The following is a 16420-nucleotide window of genomic DNA, read 5'->3' as shown; positions in this document are numbered from 1 at the left end:
TAATGAAATCAGAGGGGTACAATTACAAGTTGTTAAGTAGTTCGTAGAGGTAAATATTATATATGACACAAATAGTTTTTTAATATTTATTTTCTTTTTTATATATGTGCTAAATAAATTAAAAATATATGGGAATTGATTTCTCAGTTTAAAAAGGAAATCTCTGCCTGAAACCTGCATGTTTCATGAAATATTGTAATGTAGAAATAACATGTAGTAGTTCCTTATTTTAATGCCATTGCACAAAATAAAGACAGAGACATAAAAATTGTCTGTTCTACTTAGACTAATATCCTCTAATGAAAAAAAAAAAAGAAGAAACCTTGATCAATGATTATGGTAGTTGAGAAAATTGTCATGTTTGCTAGAAAATATCTAACAAGAGGTGAAAGTGTTTAAGGCTTACTCGCTCACCCCTTGGATGGAGTATTTTTTATATTGTAGGTAAGAATTGTCCTTAGCTCCAGTTTTGTCTCTACACAATCAATGCCTGTGGAGTCTTTGTAAACCTGCCCAACAGATTTTTTTACAGAGCCTAGTAACAATCAACGCTAGACATGAGGGTTCCTGAAGAACTCAAAATTATGACCTTGGCAAAATCTTTACAACTAATATGAAACAAAAAGTTATCCATCTGCCCACTTTTAGTAGTGATAATAGATAGTTTAAAAATATTAATGTTAGATATATTTACCATGCTGGCTGCAGAAGAAAGAGGAATTCTTTGATTCCTGAGTAGTTTTCAAACAAGGGTATCAGGAGCAGTCCAGCAGCAGTGCAGAACTCTAGGTTACTTTTTTGGCATGACAAATTCACTAAATCAGAGCTCTGAGCTGCTGTTTACGGTTGTCAGGAAGTATACATTCCATTGTGGGCTGTGGTATAGCTGTGTCTGCAGAACTCCTTATAAGAATGAGAATCTCTGTTTATCATTCTGTTTATTCTTACTTGTTTCATCACTCTCAACAGGAAATGCATATCTTTATTCTTGTTTGCATCTTCTTTACTAGTTAATCTGAAGCTGATCCTTTCTGGCAAAAGCTCCTCTTCCACACTTCCCTCCATGCCATTCCATTCATCTTCTAGCTCATGGGATGATTTCATAGAATCATCATTATTTTATTGGGAAAAAACCCACTCAATTTCTTTCCTATCAAAAGCCCTCTAAGCTTTTACTAATTTTACAGTACCTATAAAAGTGCATCTTTATTTCCTGAACTTTTAGATTCAGTTTAGCATAGCAGTAATTTTCTAACTTGCAGAGTAATGCCTTATGAATCTTTGTAGGGAAAAATCTGTTCTTAAAATTGTGTTTTCTATGCAGTAGCTCTTGTTTACTTGGCAAAGGGTTCTTTTAAGCCAGAGTTGCCTCTGGGTTTTTTCTAACTTCCAAAAATTTCAACCATTCTTTTGGCTTTAATACAGAACATCAATATATTTGATCATGTATAAAAATATGTACAAGGTAGAACTACTAAAAATAGATTTTAAAAGGGAATACAGATTTGGGCCATCTTAATACTTCTATAGTTTTCTGGCTTTTATATTCTACAAGCTTTTCCATTTGACAGCCTTTTCTTGCAGTTGTTCAAGCATATCAGACAGCAGCTGAAGCAGAAAGCAATGGTAGTTTGATTTAGCAACCCTCAGTACTCAGGATTTTTTAGAAGTGTGTTTAACAACATTCAAAACTGGCCTCAGCTATGCCAAAGACCACCTCAGGGCAGTTTCAGCAGCTACCTAAGCTGAAGTCCAATAAAACGATTACTGCAAGTATTTTTAGAAATAAACTGAGATTTTTTTTCAAGCAAATTCTACTGGTATATCTTTTGTTTCAGAATACCATGACAAAGAGTAGTAGTATGTAATTTTAAAATAATAATAAACATAATAAACATCTATGTAGCTTACATGAAAAATTATAATGAGCAACAGAAGAAAAAAAAAAAAAAAAAGCCTGGCCAGCTGTCTCTAAAAGCCAGTGATGTTTGAGTAGGTTGTGGTAGTAAAAATCAGCTGTAGGGCAGATGGTCTCTCCCAGTGTTACAAGTTCTATCTCTTTTTCACGAGCTTCGTGAAGTAATCCTTATATAAGAAAGAAGAAACTGTGGCATACGATTTAAAAGTTCAAAATATCTCTGTTTTTAAATCTGCATTATGACTGAAGATATGTTTTGCCTGTATGTGCTGTACATTAAACTACATTAGAATTGCATAGTTGAGCAAACAGTCAAATATTCATGAGACAGGAGTATAGGAAGTGCAACAATAATATTATCTAGATTTTCTTAACTGATTCCTTTATGTGTGTGTATTAGACTAGGGGTTCTTATACATCAGCACTTCTTTTCTAAAGCCTGACCTAAGTCAATGTTGTAAAATTTTTAGTGAAGATGAGATCTAACAGAAAAAAGATGCAATTTAGTAAACTGAATTTATCTCCTTAATTTATATATCTTTTACTAACTTTGAATAAGTTTGAGGTGCCTTGAGGCACTTGTACAGTTGAAGGAAAGATCTAAGTACCTCAATACCTGCAGTGAGAAATCAACCCAAATAAAAGACACCTAAGCCCATTAACTCTATTTGAAGCTAAGGCTACTCCAGAGGGTGAGTTGATTCTCCAGGGGAGGCAACTTTTACTGAGACTACAGAGGACCAACCTCACCCATCCTGTGATTCTGTGAAACAGGAATGCTAGCTAGATACACTAGACACCTGCATCCTCACTTCTCAGAATGCAACACCAGCAGTCAGCTTTTATATACTGTTGTCTGTGTAGGAAGCTTGTTCCAGAAACAGGACATATGCTGTTTAAATACTGTTTAGACTGAAAAGATTGAACCTGTGTATCAAAATAGTGCCTTTTATCATCAAGCTATTCCACGTCCCATTCTTCTCTGGAGTATGAAGTCTCATGTGAAGCTGAGATACTCTTTGGCTGGGAATAGAAATGTGTGGTGTTACCAAAGCATGCTTAAGTTTAGCATAGCAGGTTCCTGACCTGATATCCTAAATGAGTATCGTTTTTGTATTAGACCACGACTGGTTAAAAACCACAAAGAGAGAAACTGGAGCAGTCCCACTCTTTTTCCTCCAGTCATCTGAGTGCAGAAGAGTTCCTGTTTCCTGCACTCTGTGGCAGCTGTTCCTACCTAGCCTGTCTCAAGGAGTGCAGCAGATGCACTCCTCTGTGAATAACAGACCATCCCAGTGCATCTCAGTATCAGGATGCACTGAATTTAGATGCCTGTTTGCCTGAATGTAGGTCACAGCAGAAGCTTAATAAAGCATTAGATACATGTCTGGCTCATGAAGGAGCCCAGGGAAGGAAAGTATATGAGTGTGTGTATGGCTAATTAGTCTCCAGGACTTCAGTGCAACGTAGGAAGAACTTTGGAAACTGTTGAGGTTGCACCACTTTCTAAGTGCATCTTAGGTGCCTACATCCTAAGTAATCTAGATAGACAAAGTCCTACTCAAGAAAGTTTTGTACAGTTCTTAGTCTCTACATTAGCATCAGCCAGCATAATTTTTTATATGGCATATTTTATGTGTTGTTAGCTTTCCCTTTCCTTCATTTAGATCAGGATTGCTTTGCTGAAGTTTCTTAGATGTTCTAAGCTTATGAAAATGTGTGTATGTGTAAAAACTCTTGTTAGATTTTTGTTCATCCCAGTCTCTCTTTCAGCATATCTTGTGCCAGTTACAATGGCTAGTTCTTTTGTCACCTCATAGCATTTCTCTCATTCATTCTATTTTTGCCCTTCTGTTAATCTCTCGTCCCTGACATTGGTGGTTCCATTCTTCCCATGTTTCGCCAAGAAGTATCCTTTCTATTTTACTTTCACGGTAATTATAAAGCAGTTTTTTATTTGTCCCTTCTTTCTTCTTCTAATCTCATAAGAATACAATCCCATTCTCCCCTCTATGGGCTTCTTTGACCATTCTCTCACAGTTTCTTCTTTTCTTCTCCTTGCGTCCCAGTCAAATGACTGTTTGGGTTACAAGTACTTATGCTGTGTATTGAAGTGCTAGCAGTGTGAATACAGGAGAGAGAGCTTTCTGGTCTTAATACTGACTCCTGACTTTTCCTGTAACAAGCCAAATTAAAGGGCATTACCGTGAAAATATGCCCATGAAGTTCAAGATTTTCTAATTACATTTTTTCCGAACATCATGGGGAAAGTAGAAGGTATAAGTCAATGCAAAATTTGAGCTCTTGTTCCAAACTACACTTACTAAAGCATCTCAATGAAGTGGTGTCAGATGATTTCGGTTTCTGGTTAAGTAATTCTCTAAATATTTTGACTGAAGTTTTCCTGTAAAAATTCAGTCTGAAACAAATATAGTGAAGAAATATTTAGCTTGCATATAAACACATAATACTGGTTGTATTTTTAGCACCTATATCTAGATGATTTCACATTTATCAGTTACAGTTTGTGATCGTGTCTGTATCACAAATATATTTTGTTCTCCTTAAGAAAGCATAATTTTCTGCAAGAAGCAAACGATGAAGATTGTCTGCAGTGCTATTCCCCTTGAGATGGGGGACTAGCCAAGTCTGTTTTTTGCTTCAGGACTCCCAAGGAAGCCTGTGGGTGGATACATTTAGTGTCAAAGAACATTTAAGTTGATTTGCACTTCAGAGGTCGTTAAAGCTATACTGTTGGTACAAAGATTTCTGCTTTTGATCTATAGCTGGATGGAGATAGCTAGAAGTCCAGATAATTCTCAGGGTAGAAAAAACATAGTCAAAGCCCCTGGCTTGCAAGAATGCAGGAATAACCTCTAAAATTCACACAAAGATGAGTAGCCACGGAACCCTTTAACTATTAGTACCAGAAACATATAAAGTCTGTAGCAGGGCCAATGTCAGGGTAATAGAGGACAAATATCTAATTTTTAATATCCATTCAAATGGTTGGTGGCTACAGGAATTGTAAGATCTGAAGCAGTGAAGGAAGAAGTACACTCCCGCCAATAATTGAGTTGGCGTGTCTTAGTGTAATCTCACTTAGTGAAGTATTAGGCATGGCAGAGAGCTAAATCAGCCTCTTCTTTATGGGTTAAAAGTCTTGAGAATTACATCAAGACCTTTCTTTAAGAGACTGAAATGTTGAAGATGAGGAGCTATGATAGCAGATGAAAACCCTGTCTCTGAAATGATGTGAGATGGTTTCCACAGAAAGTGCACCTTCCCCTGTTTATGTCTACTGGGGTATATCCATGCCTAAAGGTGTATTGCCTGGTTAGGTATGCAGCTGGGCATTATCCCTTCTGATTCCCTTAAGTTCAAGCAGGGTCACCGTTTTCCTTAAATGTCCTAGTTTGTCCCGTCTCAGGCAAAGTCCTCCTGAAGAGAATTTCCTCAGTAAGCTGTAGTTAGTGATTCTGCAGTGCTACCACCATGTAGTGGCTCCCTGCCTATTTGGCTATTTGTTTTGCCCTAACTGCACCATTTCCCCCTTCTGCTGTGACTGCTCTGAAGTAGGTATATCCCTTTCTTGGCTGGTGTATTTGCAGTCATAGAATTCAAACTGAAATAGCTAAATAGCAGCTTGTAATGACTGTAGTGAAAAAGGATAGCAAATCAAGCCTTAGACTGGTTAATAACAATTTCTACAAATGAACAATACTGGGTTTTACCTTGTTACTGAGCTGGACTATGAAGAGGGTTGGACTACTGAGCCTTCCTCTCAATATTAATGGAGCGCTTATACAATTTCAGAATAAGTGTATATATGCTGAAAAATATTAAGTGTTAAAAAATATTTATGGGTTTATCCCATAGTCTCATTAACACAACAACAAATAAAAAAATCATTGTGCATAAACTCATCAGAAACGTATATATATGAATACCATACATTAGTAATGCAAGTAATACAATACGAGGGAGAATAATCCTAATCAGAGCACATGTGAAAAACAATTAGTGTGAAGTAAGGTACTTATAGTACAGGATTTTAAAAAAGAGTAACTCCTGGAATATATTGAAGCTATAACATTGTTAACATATTTGTATTCTTTGTTATAGGTGAAAAGTAGGATATAATATTTTTTGTTTAAGTAACCAATATAAATAGAAGCTCATAAACAAAACAATTTTTAAGGATTAATATACAACTTAATTGTAGAAATGAGTTCACTAATCAATATTTTTTTCCTACAGATAAAACTGTGGTATGACAAGGTTGGTCATCAGTTAATAGTGACCATACTGGGAGCAAAGGATCTTCCTTCAAGGGAAGATGGGAGGCCAAGGAATCCTTATGTTAAAATTTACTTTCTTCCAGACAGAAGGTAGGGTGAATGCAAAGACAAGGAATATTTGAATAAGAAGTAGTCTGATGCTCAAGTGACATGCACAGCTGAGTCTATCAGTCATACTTACATGGAAAAAAGCTTATGTTGAGTTCTTGTGTTGAACATGCTATGTAACAGCAAGGTGTCTTTGAACACTGAGAACAAACTTGCTTTCCCTGGTTATATTATAAAATACTGAATAGAAAATGAAAAGTAAACATATGTCTTTGCATGGGGATCTGTGATTCACAAAGAATGTTATTAAAGTCTTATAATGCCTTTATTTCCTATGCCAATTATTCTTCTCTAGAGCAAAGAAAATGATACACAGTCGGGTTAATAAATTTCTGGACTGATAAGTCCAGCAGTTTGGTTTGCCTCACCTTTAAAAAATAAAACAGTAGCAGGTTTGGCATCTAAACCCCACAGATTTCTTATCACAGTATAAGTGAGTAAAGGCTGAAGGGGACTCAGCTGGGAATTCCCATTTGCACTTTAAAAACTTGCCCTAAAGCACAGGACTCATGTTAAACTGGATGGTGTCATATATGCACTCAGGGAAAATGAAAATGTAGTGGGATGCCTATTCCTGAAAAGCTCCTTCACTTCTTAGTCCATGATTTTCTGCGTTTCAATTTAGGTGTTGGGAAGAACAGCAAAAGAGGTAGTGTGTTCTCCAGTTGATTTTTCAACTGATATGTCCTCAGGTTGTGTCAGGGGAATATGTTTATTTTATAATGTACCAATCAAATAATTCAAAGCTTCAATGTCACTCAAAATAATAGATCAGTGGATTGCTGAATCTGTAGAATAGGTTGTAACTTGTATTTTTACTTCCTTTGCTTTTCCAAAGAGCTAAACTGGGAAGATGCTAGCTATCTCCAGTACCATTTGACATCAGGAATCAAAGCTATTTAGTATTTTGGAAGACATTGCTTTATTGCTTTCATTCTATACCATAAGTTGACATGCAAATTTTCTGTGACTACCTAATTTGCTGTGTCATTGACGATTAAAAGGTTTTGGATGGATTTTCTTGGGCTCACAAATATTTGAACTGTTGGTTTAAATCCCTAGTTTATTCAAATTGCTGTAGTATGTTTGTAGCTGCTGAAGCTGTGCTAAACTGAGAATCAGATCTGCTTCAATTATCTTACCTGCTTTTTCAAGAGTAATGAGTAATTATTAGGCTAACAAAAGTGTGTTCACAATGTTTTACAATGTAAATTGTGATAACTAAAAAATATAGTGACATTAAATTTTAATAATCTATAATTTTTTTCCCATTTATGAGAAGTATGCAGAACTTTTCTTTAGTTGTTTTATGTGTTTATGATCAGCAATTTCTCTTGTAGAACTGTGGGGTTTTTTCTGATGTGGAAATTAATTTTTCTTTCCTTAGATTTAAAAGCTAACTAAGTAAAAGTATGTTTCTTGTGTAGTAGAAAGAATCATGCTAGAGGTAAAATACACTTAAGTAAGTCAACCATTTAATTAGATGAAAATGCTGAATTCTCTTTGATTAAAGAAATTACATTGAAAAGTGTACGATGTAACTTAGTTCACAAGGGTAAACAAACCTTTAGTATACTAGAAATAATTTATGTTTTTATAGCAGTGTGTCTAAAAATATTATTTCTTAGGTAATTTTTTGAGCCAACTTCCATGTAACAGTTCAGAAATACAATGACTTTATTACAATTGCAAGTATTAACGAATGGACTGTATCTGCATTGCCTATTAAAAATCCTCATAAATTAGTGTGGCAGCTGCGTTATGCAGCAATCAGCAGGTTTAAAATAAGCATTATTATGAGGACTCTTGTCAGTGTTCTCAGTGGGAGGAGTGTGGGTGTATTCCAGTGAAAATTGTCTCAATCAGAAAATATCAATTCTTTCAAGCAGAAATATTCTGCAAAAGACAGAGCTTTCAGCAACACCCTGGAGCCAGAGCCAAGGCTGCCAGGGTAACCTTGCCTGGAGACCTCACCTTTTAGTGGAGGTCCACCTTCAGCCTGGGTGATTCACTGGACATATGTGTTGGAACACTGTGCCAGTGTTGCTGGAAAAGAATGTGTACCTCATTTTTGGGGCTTCTGGTTTCCCAGGTGGTAAGGAGTCCTTAGTCAGGAAAACCCTGCACTGCCCTCATCTCCCTGACCATTCTTTCATGTGGGCCAGCTGCTCCTTCCTGCTCTGCAGCTGGAGTGAGCCACTGCAGGACTGGAAGCTTGAGTGAACCAGCTGGCTCATTTTCTGAAATGCAGGTGTTTGCTATGCCCAAGGTTGTCTGTAGGGATGTTCTACTGTCAGACTGTGCCTTGTGGAAATCCCATTTATGGAAGTACCTTTTGCTTTATAAAAGGTTGTTTCCAAAATAAAAGAAAATACACCCTAAATCATATTAAAGCATTTGTGGGTTTTGGGGAACATCTTAAAATTGGAATCGATGCATAAACTTTAAATCACCTAACTTCAGTTTTTAATATGAATTTAAGAATTATCCTCAATATATGCACTGACCTTTATTGTAAAGGAAAACTCCTGATGTAGATTATAGTACCCATGAGTGTACAAGCTGAACTGTTGATTTAAGATTTCCTATTTTCCATTATACGCTTAATGCAGTTTAATGGTGTTTTGAACATATTTAATATTTAACTGTTTTTTTCAGTGATAAAAATAAAAGAAGAACAAAAACTGTAAAGAAAACATTGGAACCTAAGTGGAATCAGACATTTATTTATTCTCCAGTTCATCGGAGAGAGTTTAGAGAACGAATGTTAGAAATCACTCTTTGGGACCAAGCACGAGTTCGAGAGGAAGAAAGTGAATTTTTAGGAGAGGTATACAAGTATTGGTAGTTACTCTAGAAATACAGTTGCTCACATACTCGTTTTAGATACTGTATTTTCAAAAAAATTACTAACTGTGCAAAGTAAAGCTGGCTTTAATTGTTTTATTTTCTCTTTTACTTAGTAAAACAAATAGTGATCTCATACATATCACAAAATCCTGATATGAAATTCTTTCTGTGTTTTTTCTGTTTTAGTAACAGCATGAATGTGTTCTCTCAGTTCCTAATTATTCATTAAAATCTATGTTACTCATAGTTGTATTTTTCTAAAATTTGGAATGTTGCTCATTAACTTATTTGAATGCTGTAAAGGCTCTCATAAGGTAATAAGGGTTTTGTGGAAGATTTTTTGGTATATTTAGTGTTCTAAAAGGCATAGGAGACCCTTTCATATTAAAACAAGGTTTTTATATAACTTCAGACAAAGTCCTTAGCAATAAGAGAATAATAGAATAAAATTTATGAGTATAACTATTTTAAAATATTCTGTCATGCAATGCTTTTCTACTTTTAACCATTCTTTCTTTTTTAGATTCTTATTGAGTTAGAGACAGCATTACTAGATGATGAACCTCACTGGTACAAACTGCAAACACATGATGTCTCTTCATTGCCACTTCCCCATCCCTCACCATATTTGCCACGCAGACAACTCCATGGCGAGAGTCCCACACGGAGGTTACAAAGTAGGTTATTAGTTTTGCACACTGTGTATAGTTCATTTGAATTAATGCATAATAAAATCTATTAAATTCTTGCAAATGGGAAGCTGACAGAATTTTTATGTTGATTTGTAGCTGTTCTGAATTAGATCATTTGCAGTTACTGATGAGAGTCTGACATGCTACAAATGGTATCAACCACTGTGCATCACACCATTCTTTTCTTGTGAGACAACTCAGTTCAAATCCTCAGCTCGAGTAAATTGTCTTGGTTTTTACAATGTGCTCTTTTTATCATGAAGCCCTTCCTTTTATATTATGTTCATAATTTCATTGTTTAAACAAAAGTGGATTTGCAGAACCTCTTTAGTTCATACTTCTTAAAGTAACCTGTATATAATATCATATGTATATAAATTAACACCATGGCCTGTTGCCTTGCTTCGATCCTATTTTATGTGCTTAGATTCAGAAGTAGATTCTACTTTGTAGAGTTTGTTATACTTTATCCATAGTAATGATCAGTAGATATTTTTAAAATAGACTACATCAAATATGGTAATAAATACAGATATGTAAGAATAAGACAGTAAAGGGGGTAAAGTCTAGTTCTTCAATACTTTTTGGTTTCTCTAGTTTAACTGTTCAGTACTGCCAATGATTTAAAGCTCTCATTCACTGAATAAATTTTGTAAAATACTGGCTGGCACTTATATTAAAAAACCTTAACAAACCAAATGAACCGACCAAATTAATAAAACCCCCAAAACTCAAAAGACCCACCACCAGTACAAAAACCCAACAAAACAAAACCAAAACCCAAACCCAAACAAACCCCACCCCCCAGCAACACAAAGAAACTTCAACAACCCAAACCCGATTTCTAATATTTACTTGGAGTTTCTTTGAGTCATTTTATGTGAGTGTGTGTGCATGTTTCACACAAACTTGCAGAAACTTATGTGTATAGTCATGAAAACAAGTTTGGATATCTCCTATGTTCTATGTAGAGTCTTTATTAGATAATGCATGCATACAAGTATTTCAAGCAGTTGATCTATTTTGCTTCTGTGCATTTGATGGTGAGAAGGATTAAAATGCTCCATATCATAATATTCTGAGATAGACACACTATCAGAGACTTACACTGCATAGTCTTGAAGTTTTAAGATTGTACTTGTCCACAAAAGGAGGAAAGAAGGGATAGTTAAAAGATAAGGAGTTCTATTGCAACTCAATCCTCTTCAGTCTTCTCATATGCCATGACCGTTATTTAACTAAAGTTTTAAAATTATACTTCTTTTATAGTTGATGCATCTTTTGACACATTTTAAGAAGTTAGGTTTCCATCTACAACTATTTTTACAGACCAGCTGGACTCTTTGTATGTGAAGTTAGTGAAATTATGGTTTTCAGGAAATATTTAGTCCTGCAAACAAACCCTGTTTGCCTCTCAGAATTTCTGTTTGTGCAATAATTAACTGCCATTAAGAATGAATCTACGATTTATTTTTTAACATATTTAGTGATGTTTGCGTAAAGATCTGTTGATGATATTGATCCAAAATTTAAAAGATATTCAGGTTTTTTTATCTACTGATACTACTATGTACTAAAAACTTATAAAAATAACTAATAAATGCTAATACTAATAATGTGCTCAACTGAACAATTTTACATCCTTGTCTATAAATACAGAGGAAAGGACTTAGCGCAACTTCTGGTTTGGTGAAATACTAAGATTTGGTGTAGAAGCCCTGCTTGTCAGTGAAGCTGGTTTAGCATGACTGTTTCCAGAGCATTAGTTTTTCAGCCTCAGGTTCTAAAAACTTCAATCCTATAAGCAATTTCAGATGTTCACTATTATTGCTGGAGAATTCACATGTTCCTGCACTAAATTATTGTATTTCCTTTTGTATGGAAATAGGGAACCCGATAAAGAAGGATTCTCTCTTGTGGTCTAGGAATATTTTCATGTCTTGAATCCTTGCATATCATAAATAATCTTCAGTTTAAACAGATAGTTCTAAATGTACAGAACAAGGTATCCTGGAATTAAAATCCTTGCTTTCTGGGGTCTGAAAATGTATACAATTGGAAATTTATCATCTGATCAGAGCTCAGCTATGATAGCAGAATTCATTTAGTAATTGGAAAATACAATTTTTCTTCTATTGCTGTCACACCTCTGAAATTGAAATAAAAGTACTTCTTGGTGCCCAAAGAGGTCGTGCATTATCCTACTGAGAGATCTAGTACTCAATTGGACAAGGCTGTAAACAATGCAGTGTAAGTTGGCCAAGCCTGAAACAGGCATTACATCAGATGGCCTTCAAAATGCTCTTCCCAATCTAAACGTCATCAGCAAGGGGCTGGTGAAGGGCAGACAGCACCTCTTAAGACTGTTTGCCTTCACTAAGCAAAATATTTATACTGTAATGCATAGAAGCATAGGGTTTTTTCTTTTTCTTTTTTTTTTTTGAGGTGTCAAAAGTGTGTGAAGTCAAACTTAATATATTAGGTTTTTTGTGTCTGAAGATGTTTATGTATCTTCCAATAACATTCTTGTATATGATGAAAAAGATGTCATCCAGCAGCACGTTATGACAATGTGAAAAGAGTCTCTAGAACAAGGCATGTCTAGCATGTTTGTCAATGTTTTTCACAGCACTTCTTAGAACATGTGTTATTAAGCAGGATGATTTCAATTTTTGGGGCTGCAAAATCTGAGCAGTTCAGCCCTCCTACCTTTTGTCCTTTTCTGCAATGCCTCTGTGTATAGAATTAGTGAGTACAATATGAAAGACTTTATTGAGTACCCCCAAAAATTGTTAGTGTGAGAAATGACAGGAGAAGTATTTTGAATTACAAGATTGTTTTTTTGTTTGTATAAATACACATTACATATCTAAGTTTTTTGTCTTTCTGATTGCTGAGTAGTGATAAACACATATATTTGAAGACTGTTCTTAAATGTTGCACTCTAAAGGTAGTTTAAAAGAACCACCCACACTTACCACTTCTATTCTTTTCTTAATATGACTGGATTGCAGTGTTCCTGAAGAAGAGCAGACTGTCAGCCCTGAAGAGTGAAGCTGTATTTACAGATTGCCAGTAGCAAAGTGCAAGCTTCCCACAGAGCCCCATATGCTGGTTTTTTAGGAACCAGCTTTCAGAGAGAGTAGCTTACTTTCTACATATATTTATCTCTCAATATCTTTGAGTGGGCAGTGTGTTGTGGTACAGACTGATCTAAGTCAGCTGTCCACCTTCTCTTTCCCAGTCCTCTGATCCATACATTCCATTAACTTCCTAGTGATGAAGAATCATTCCCATACTTTCTCCTTTGTGTTTTTGACAGACATTTTCTTAGAAACTGGAACTAATATAGAGGACAGGATTATGACTTACTAGCTCTTTCAGCTAATTATATTTCAGATTTTCATACCCTGATCCAATGAGCATATTTTAAGCTTTTTTTAAATGTGAAATGTGTGGGGTAATAAGTAGGTCTATTTTACTTATTGTGCTGAACTTTTGAAGTGAATTTTTAAAATTACTTCATTTTCTCTTACATTTACCACAAAATCAGCCATACACCCAGAATTCCAGACAACATTATCTAGAATTACAGCCAAGCTGAAGTTCTTTTTATATTGCCTCTGAAAAAGATTGTAACCAGAAAATTAAAAATAATTTAAGAGGATATTTAGGAAACTGTTGTTGGTAGGTTATTTTTCCGTCTCTCATTAGCTAAGAATCTTATTGGAGGGTACATACAAAATTGAATGTGCTTTGAGTGCTGTTTATGGTTGTTAGGGTCACTGGTGTGGAAGTTATTGTTAGTATTTCTGTTTGTTGAGAAATGATACAGAAATCGGGCAAGGTTTATACCATGAGATTGTATATGTAAAATTAGTTCCTCTCCATGAGCCAGGAATATGGAGATAGAAATCAAATTGGATATGATGCATTCAATTCCATCTTTTTACAGTTATATCCATGTAATGTGAGCCTTTGTGCAGTGTGAGCTGATACTATTGAGTTGAGAAAGAATATGGGGTTATTTTTTATTTTGGAGAACAACAATTTTTTAGTTTTGTATTGACGTTGAATTTGTTTTAGAAGCAGATTTTTTTCACTCCAAGGTTTTTAAGACTTTCCCAAATACTCAGGATTGAAGAGTGACTGACACTAGTTTTCAAAGTCAGATTCTGCAGCTTTAAAACTAAGCTGTCTGAATTATTGATCTGCAGCCCACAGAGAGTCCAATGTACAGTGGAGGTAACAGCTATGTGTGCAGATGCGAAGAAATGTGAATATAGCAGTTAACCCAGACATTTTCAAGTCTCTTATAGGTCTATACAGCATCAAGTCTGTACCGTTCTTAAATACCATGAGAATTCACAAAATGGCTTGAAAAAAAAAAAAGTATATTTTGAGCATCCCCATAAGGGAAACGTAATAAATCTATGGGTGATAAACTCTGCTGAGAACAAAATCTCAAAGATTTTAGAAATTACAGTGTTTGAAAATCAACCTGTAGAAGTCCAAAATGGCTTTTTTTCCAAGATCTGAAGACCATAAAAAATCAAAATGAAAAGAAATGTAAATAAACAGACTTTTGAGTAGTTTTCTTATAAAGGGAATTTGACTTTCATTAGTTTTAGAATGAAATTCATCAATGACTCCATTCACTGAATTTCATGATTCTCCAAGCCCATAAAGAATCTGGAGGGAGAGGAATTATAGTAATGAGAATTTAAACTCTGGGGACAAAATTTGACTATAGTTATGTTCCAAAAAAAAATCTGCATCTAGTGTGCAAAAACTATATATAATATTTTTTTTCACATTTTATTCATTTTTTTGGATAGGAGTAAAGAAAATCTATAATGTAAACAAAGTGTTTTGAGTGGCATGAAAAGTTTTGACATCTTTTCACCTTTTTATTTGGTGCATTTTTCCATCAGACTGCATTTTCTGCAGCAATGCTGAGACCTTAACTTGATAAAAATTATTAAATCTGACTAGAAAAAATAAAACTGACATACTGAATAAAAAATAAAGAATCCCATTAGTTATTAATTTTTTCAAAACATTTTTAGATGGACTTGTCATTGCTAGGTGCCGATGATTTTTTTTTTTGAATGTTCTGTGGCTCTTCCTTTAGATCAAGGAGGAATGTCATAACTGTTAATTTAATCCCTCACTTCCATTATTTAAAAGGTAAAGCTGTCAAGTCTATATTGTAGAACATCAAGATATACATTTCATAGTACCAAAATCATTAAAGTTTAATGATAATTAATTACAAATGTATCTGAAACTTCAATCTGTGAAATATAAGCCCATGTGAAATGATGGCCACTCTTCTTCCACTGAGAATTATTCACTTCCTTGGAGCTCTGTAGAGGCTCATTTTTCTGCAGAAATGAGATCTTGCTGTATCAGCAATTTCCTTTAGTTTGCTGTGAGTATGATAAGTCAGCATGATAATTTTCAATGAATAACACTGAACCGTACTTGAGGAAATTATAATAATGCTGTTCACTAGTAGGTAAGTGAATTGTACTTAATGGAAACATGCGTCAATGACTTTTGTTCCAAATTATAATATGGAGCATTTTATGGTCAGTGACACAGGCCATAATTAATTTATTATGTGAATTTCACCCTAGAGAGCAAAAATGACAATTAATTTTCTCTTTCATGCTTCTTCCTTAGTTTTTCTCTTTCTTTTAATGGTGCACAGGCCTTGGGCACATTATCTTTGTTTGCATGCCTTGATATTTTGTTTACAGAACATGGATATATATACCAGTATTGTATTTATTGTACATCTATTATTTATTGTATTTTATTGTACATCTACGGTTTATTAAATACTTTAATTAAAAGGTATTTAACATGATACAGGGATGTCTAAAAAGGCCTTAAACTATCAAAATATTTTTCTTTTTCTAATAAAAGCAACTAATTTAGGATATTAATTTACTAGATTGTAATTAAACTACAAAAATACTTAAAAACCTGTTTTGAAGCAGTTTAAGAGAATTACTTTATTTCTCTAGTTACTTGATAAAATCATGGTTTTAAACCAGTCTTCTGTTCTGTAATGAAGTTTTCAGGTGGTTTTAATATCATTCTGACTTCTTGCTTTCTGTGCCGTGACCATGTAGAAACAAACATTGCTTTCTTAGTCCTTGATCCCATTATAATCTCACTACTTTTATATTCTTGGGCTCTTCAGGAAGCTCTACCCTTTTAAAGATCTATCCAGCAGTTAATTTCAGAAAGCCCATAATTTTTAACTATATGAATAACTTCTAGAGCATGTTAATAGATTTTTTTTGTGAGCATGTGGCACTCTTCCACTTTCAGCGTTCAGGTAACACCTGATGTTGTCAGGGTAAACTAGGCAAAGTCTCTAAATTGCATTTTTCATAATTTTGTACTCAAAGGTAATTTTTAAATGAAATTCATAACCAGAAGAGACTAGTATTAAGGAATACAAATATTAGAGAAGTTATACAATAAATCACATCTAAAAGGTTGTAAGTGATGTTGAAAAAACTCCTATCATTCAC

At 34.6% G+C, this 16420-nt stretch overlaps 1 protein-coding gene across 40 annotated transcripts in view; it reads left to right on the top strand.

The window, feature by feature from the left end:
• Positions 1–16420, top strand: part of RIMS2 (regulating synaptic membrane exocytosis 2) — a 446716-nt gene that overhangs the window by 248202 nt on the left and 182094 nt on the right. For all 40 annotated transcript variants that reach the window (XM_063389634.1, XM_063389477.1, XM_063389557.1 and 37 more), the window contains 3 exons: positions 6179–6309; positions 8986–9157; positions 9701–9854. In XM_063389634.1, the coding sequence (XP_063245704.1) occupies positions 6179–6309; positions 8986–9157; positions 9701–9854 (457 nt within the window). The remainder of the gene's footprint in view (positions 1–6178; positions 6310–8985; positions 9158–9700; positions 9855–16420) is intronic.

The sequence above is a fragment of the Prinia subflava genome, chromosome 1, assembly GCF_021018805.1.
Source record: "Prinia subflava isolate CZ2003 ecotype Zambia chromosome 1, Cam_Psub_1.2, whole genome shotgun sequence".
Taxonomy (NCBI): domain Eukaryota; kingdom Metazoa; phylum Chordata; class Aves; order Passeriformes; family Cisticolidae; genus Prinia; species Prinia subflava.
The sequence above is the reverse complement of the archived record's forward strand: the minus strand, read 5'-3'. Positions and strand labels throughout refer to the sequence as shown.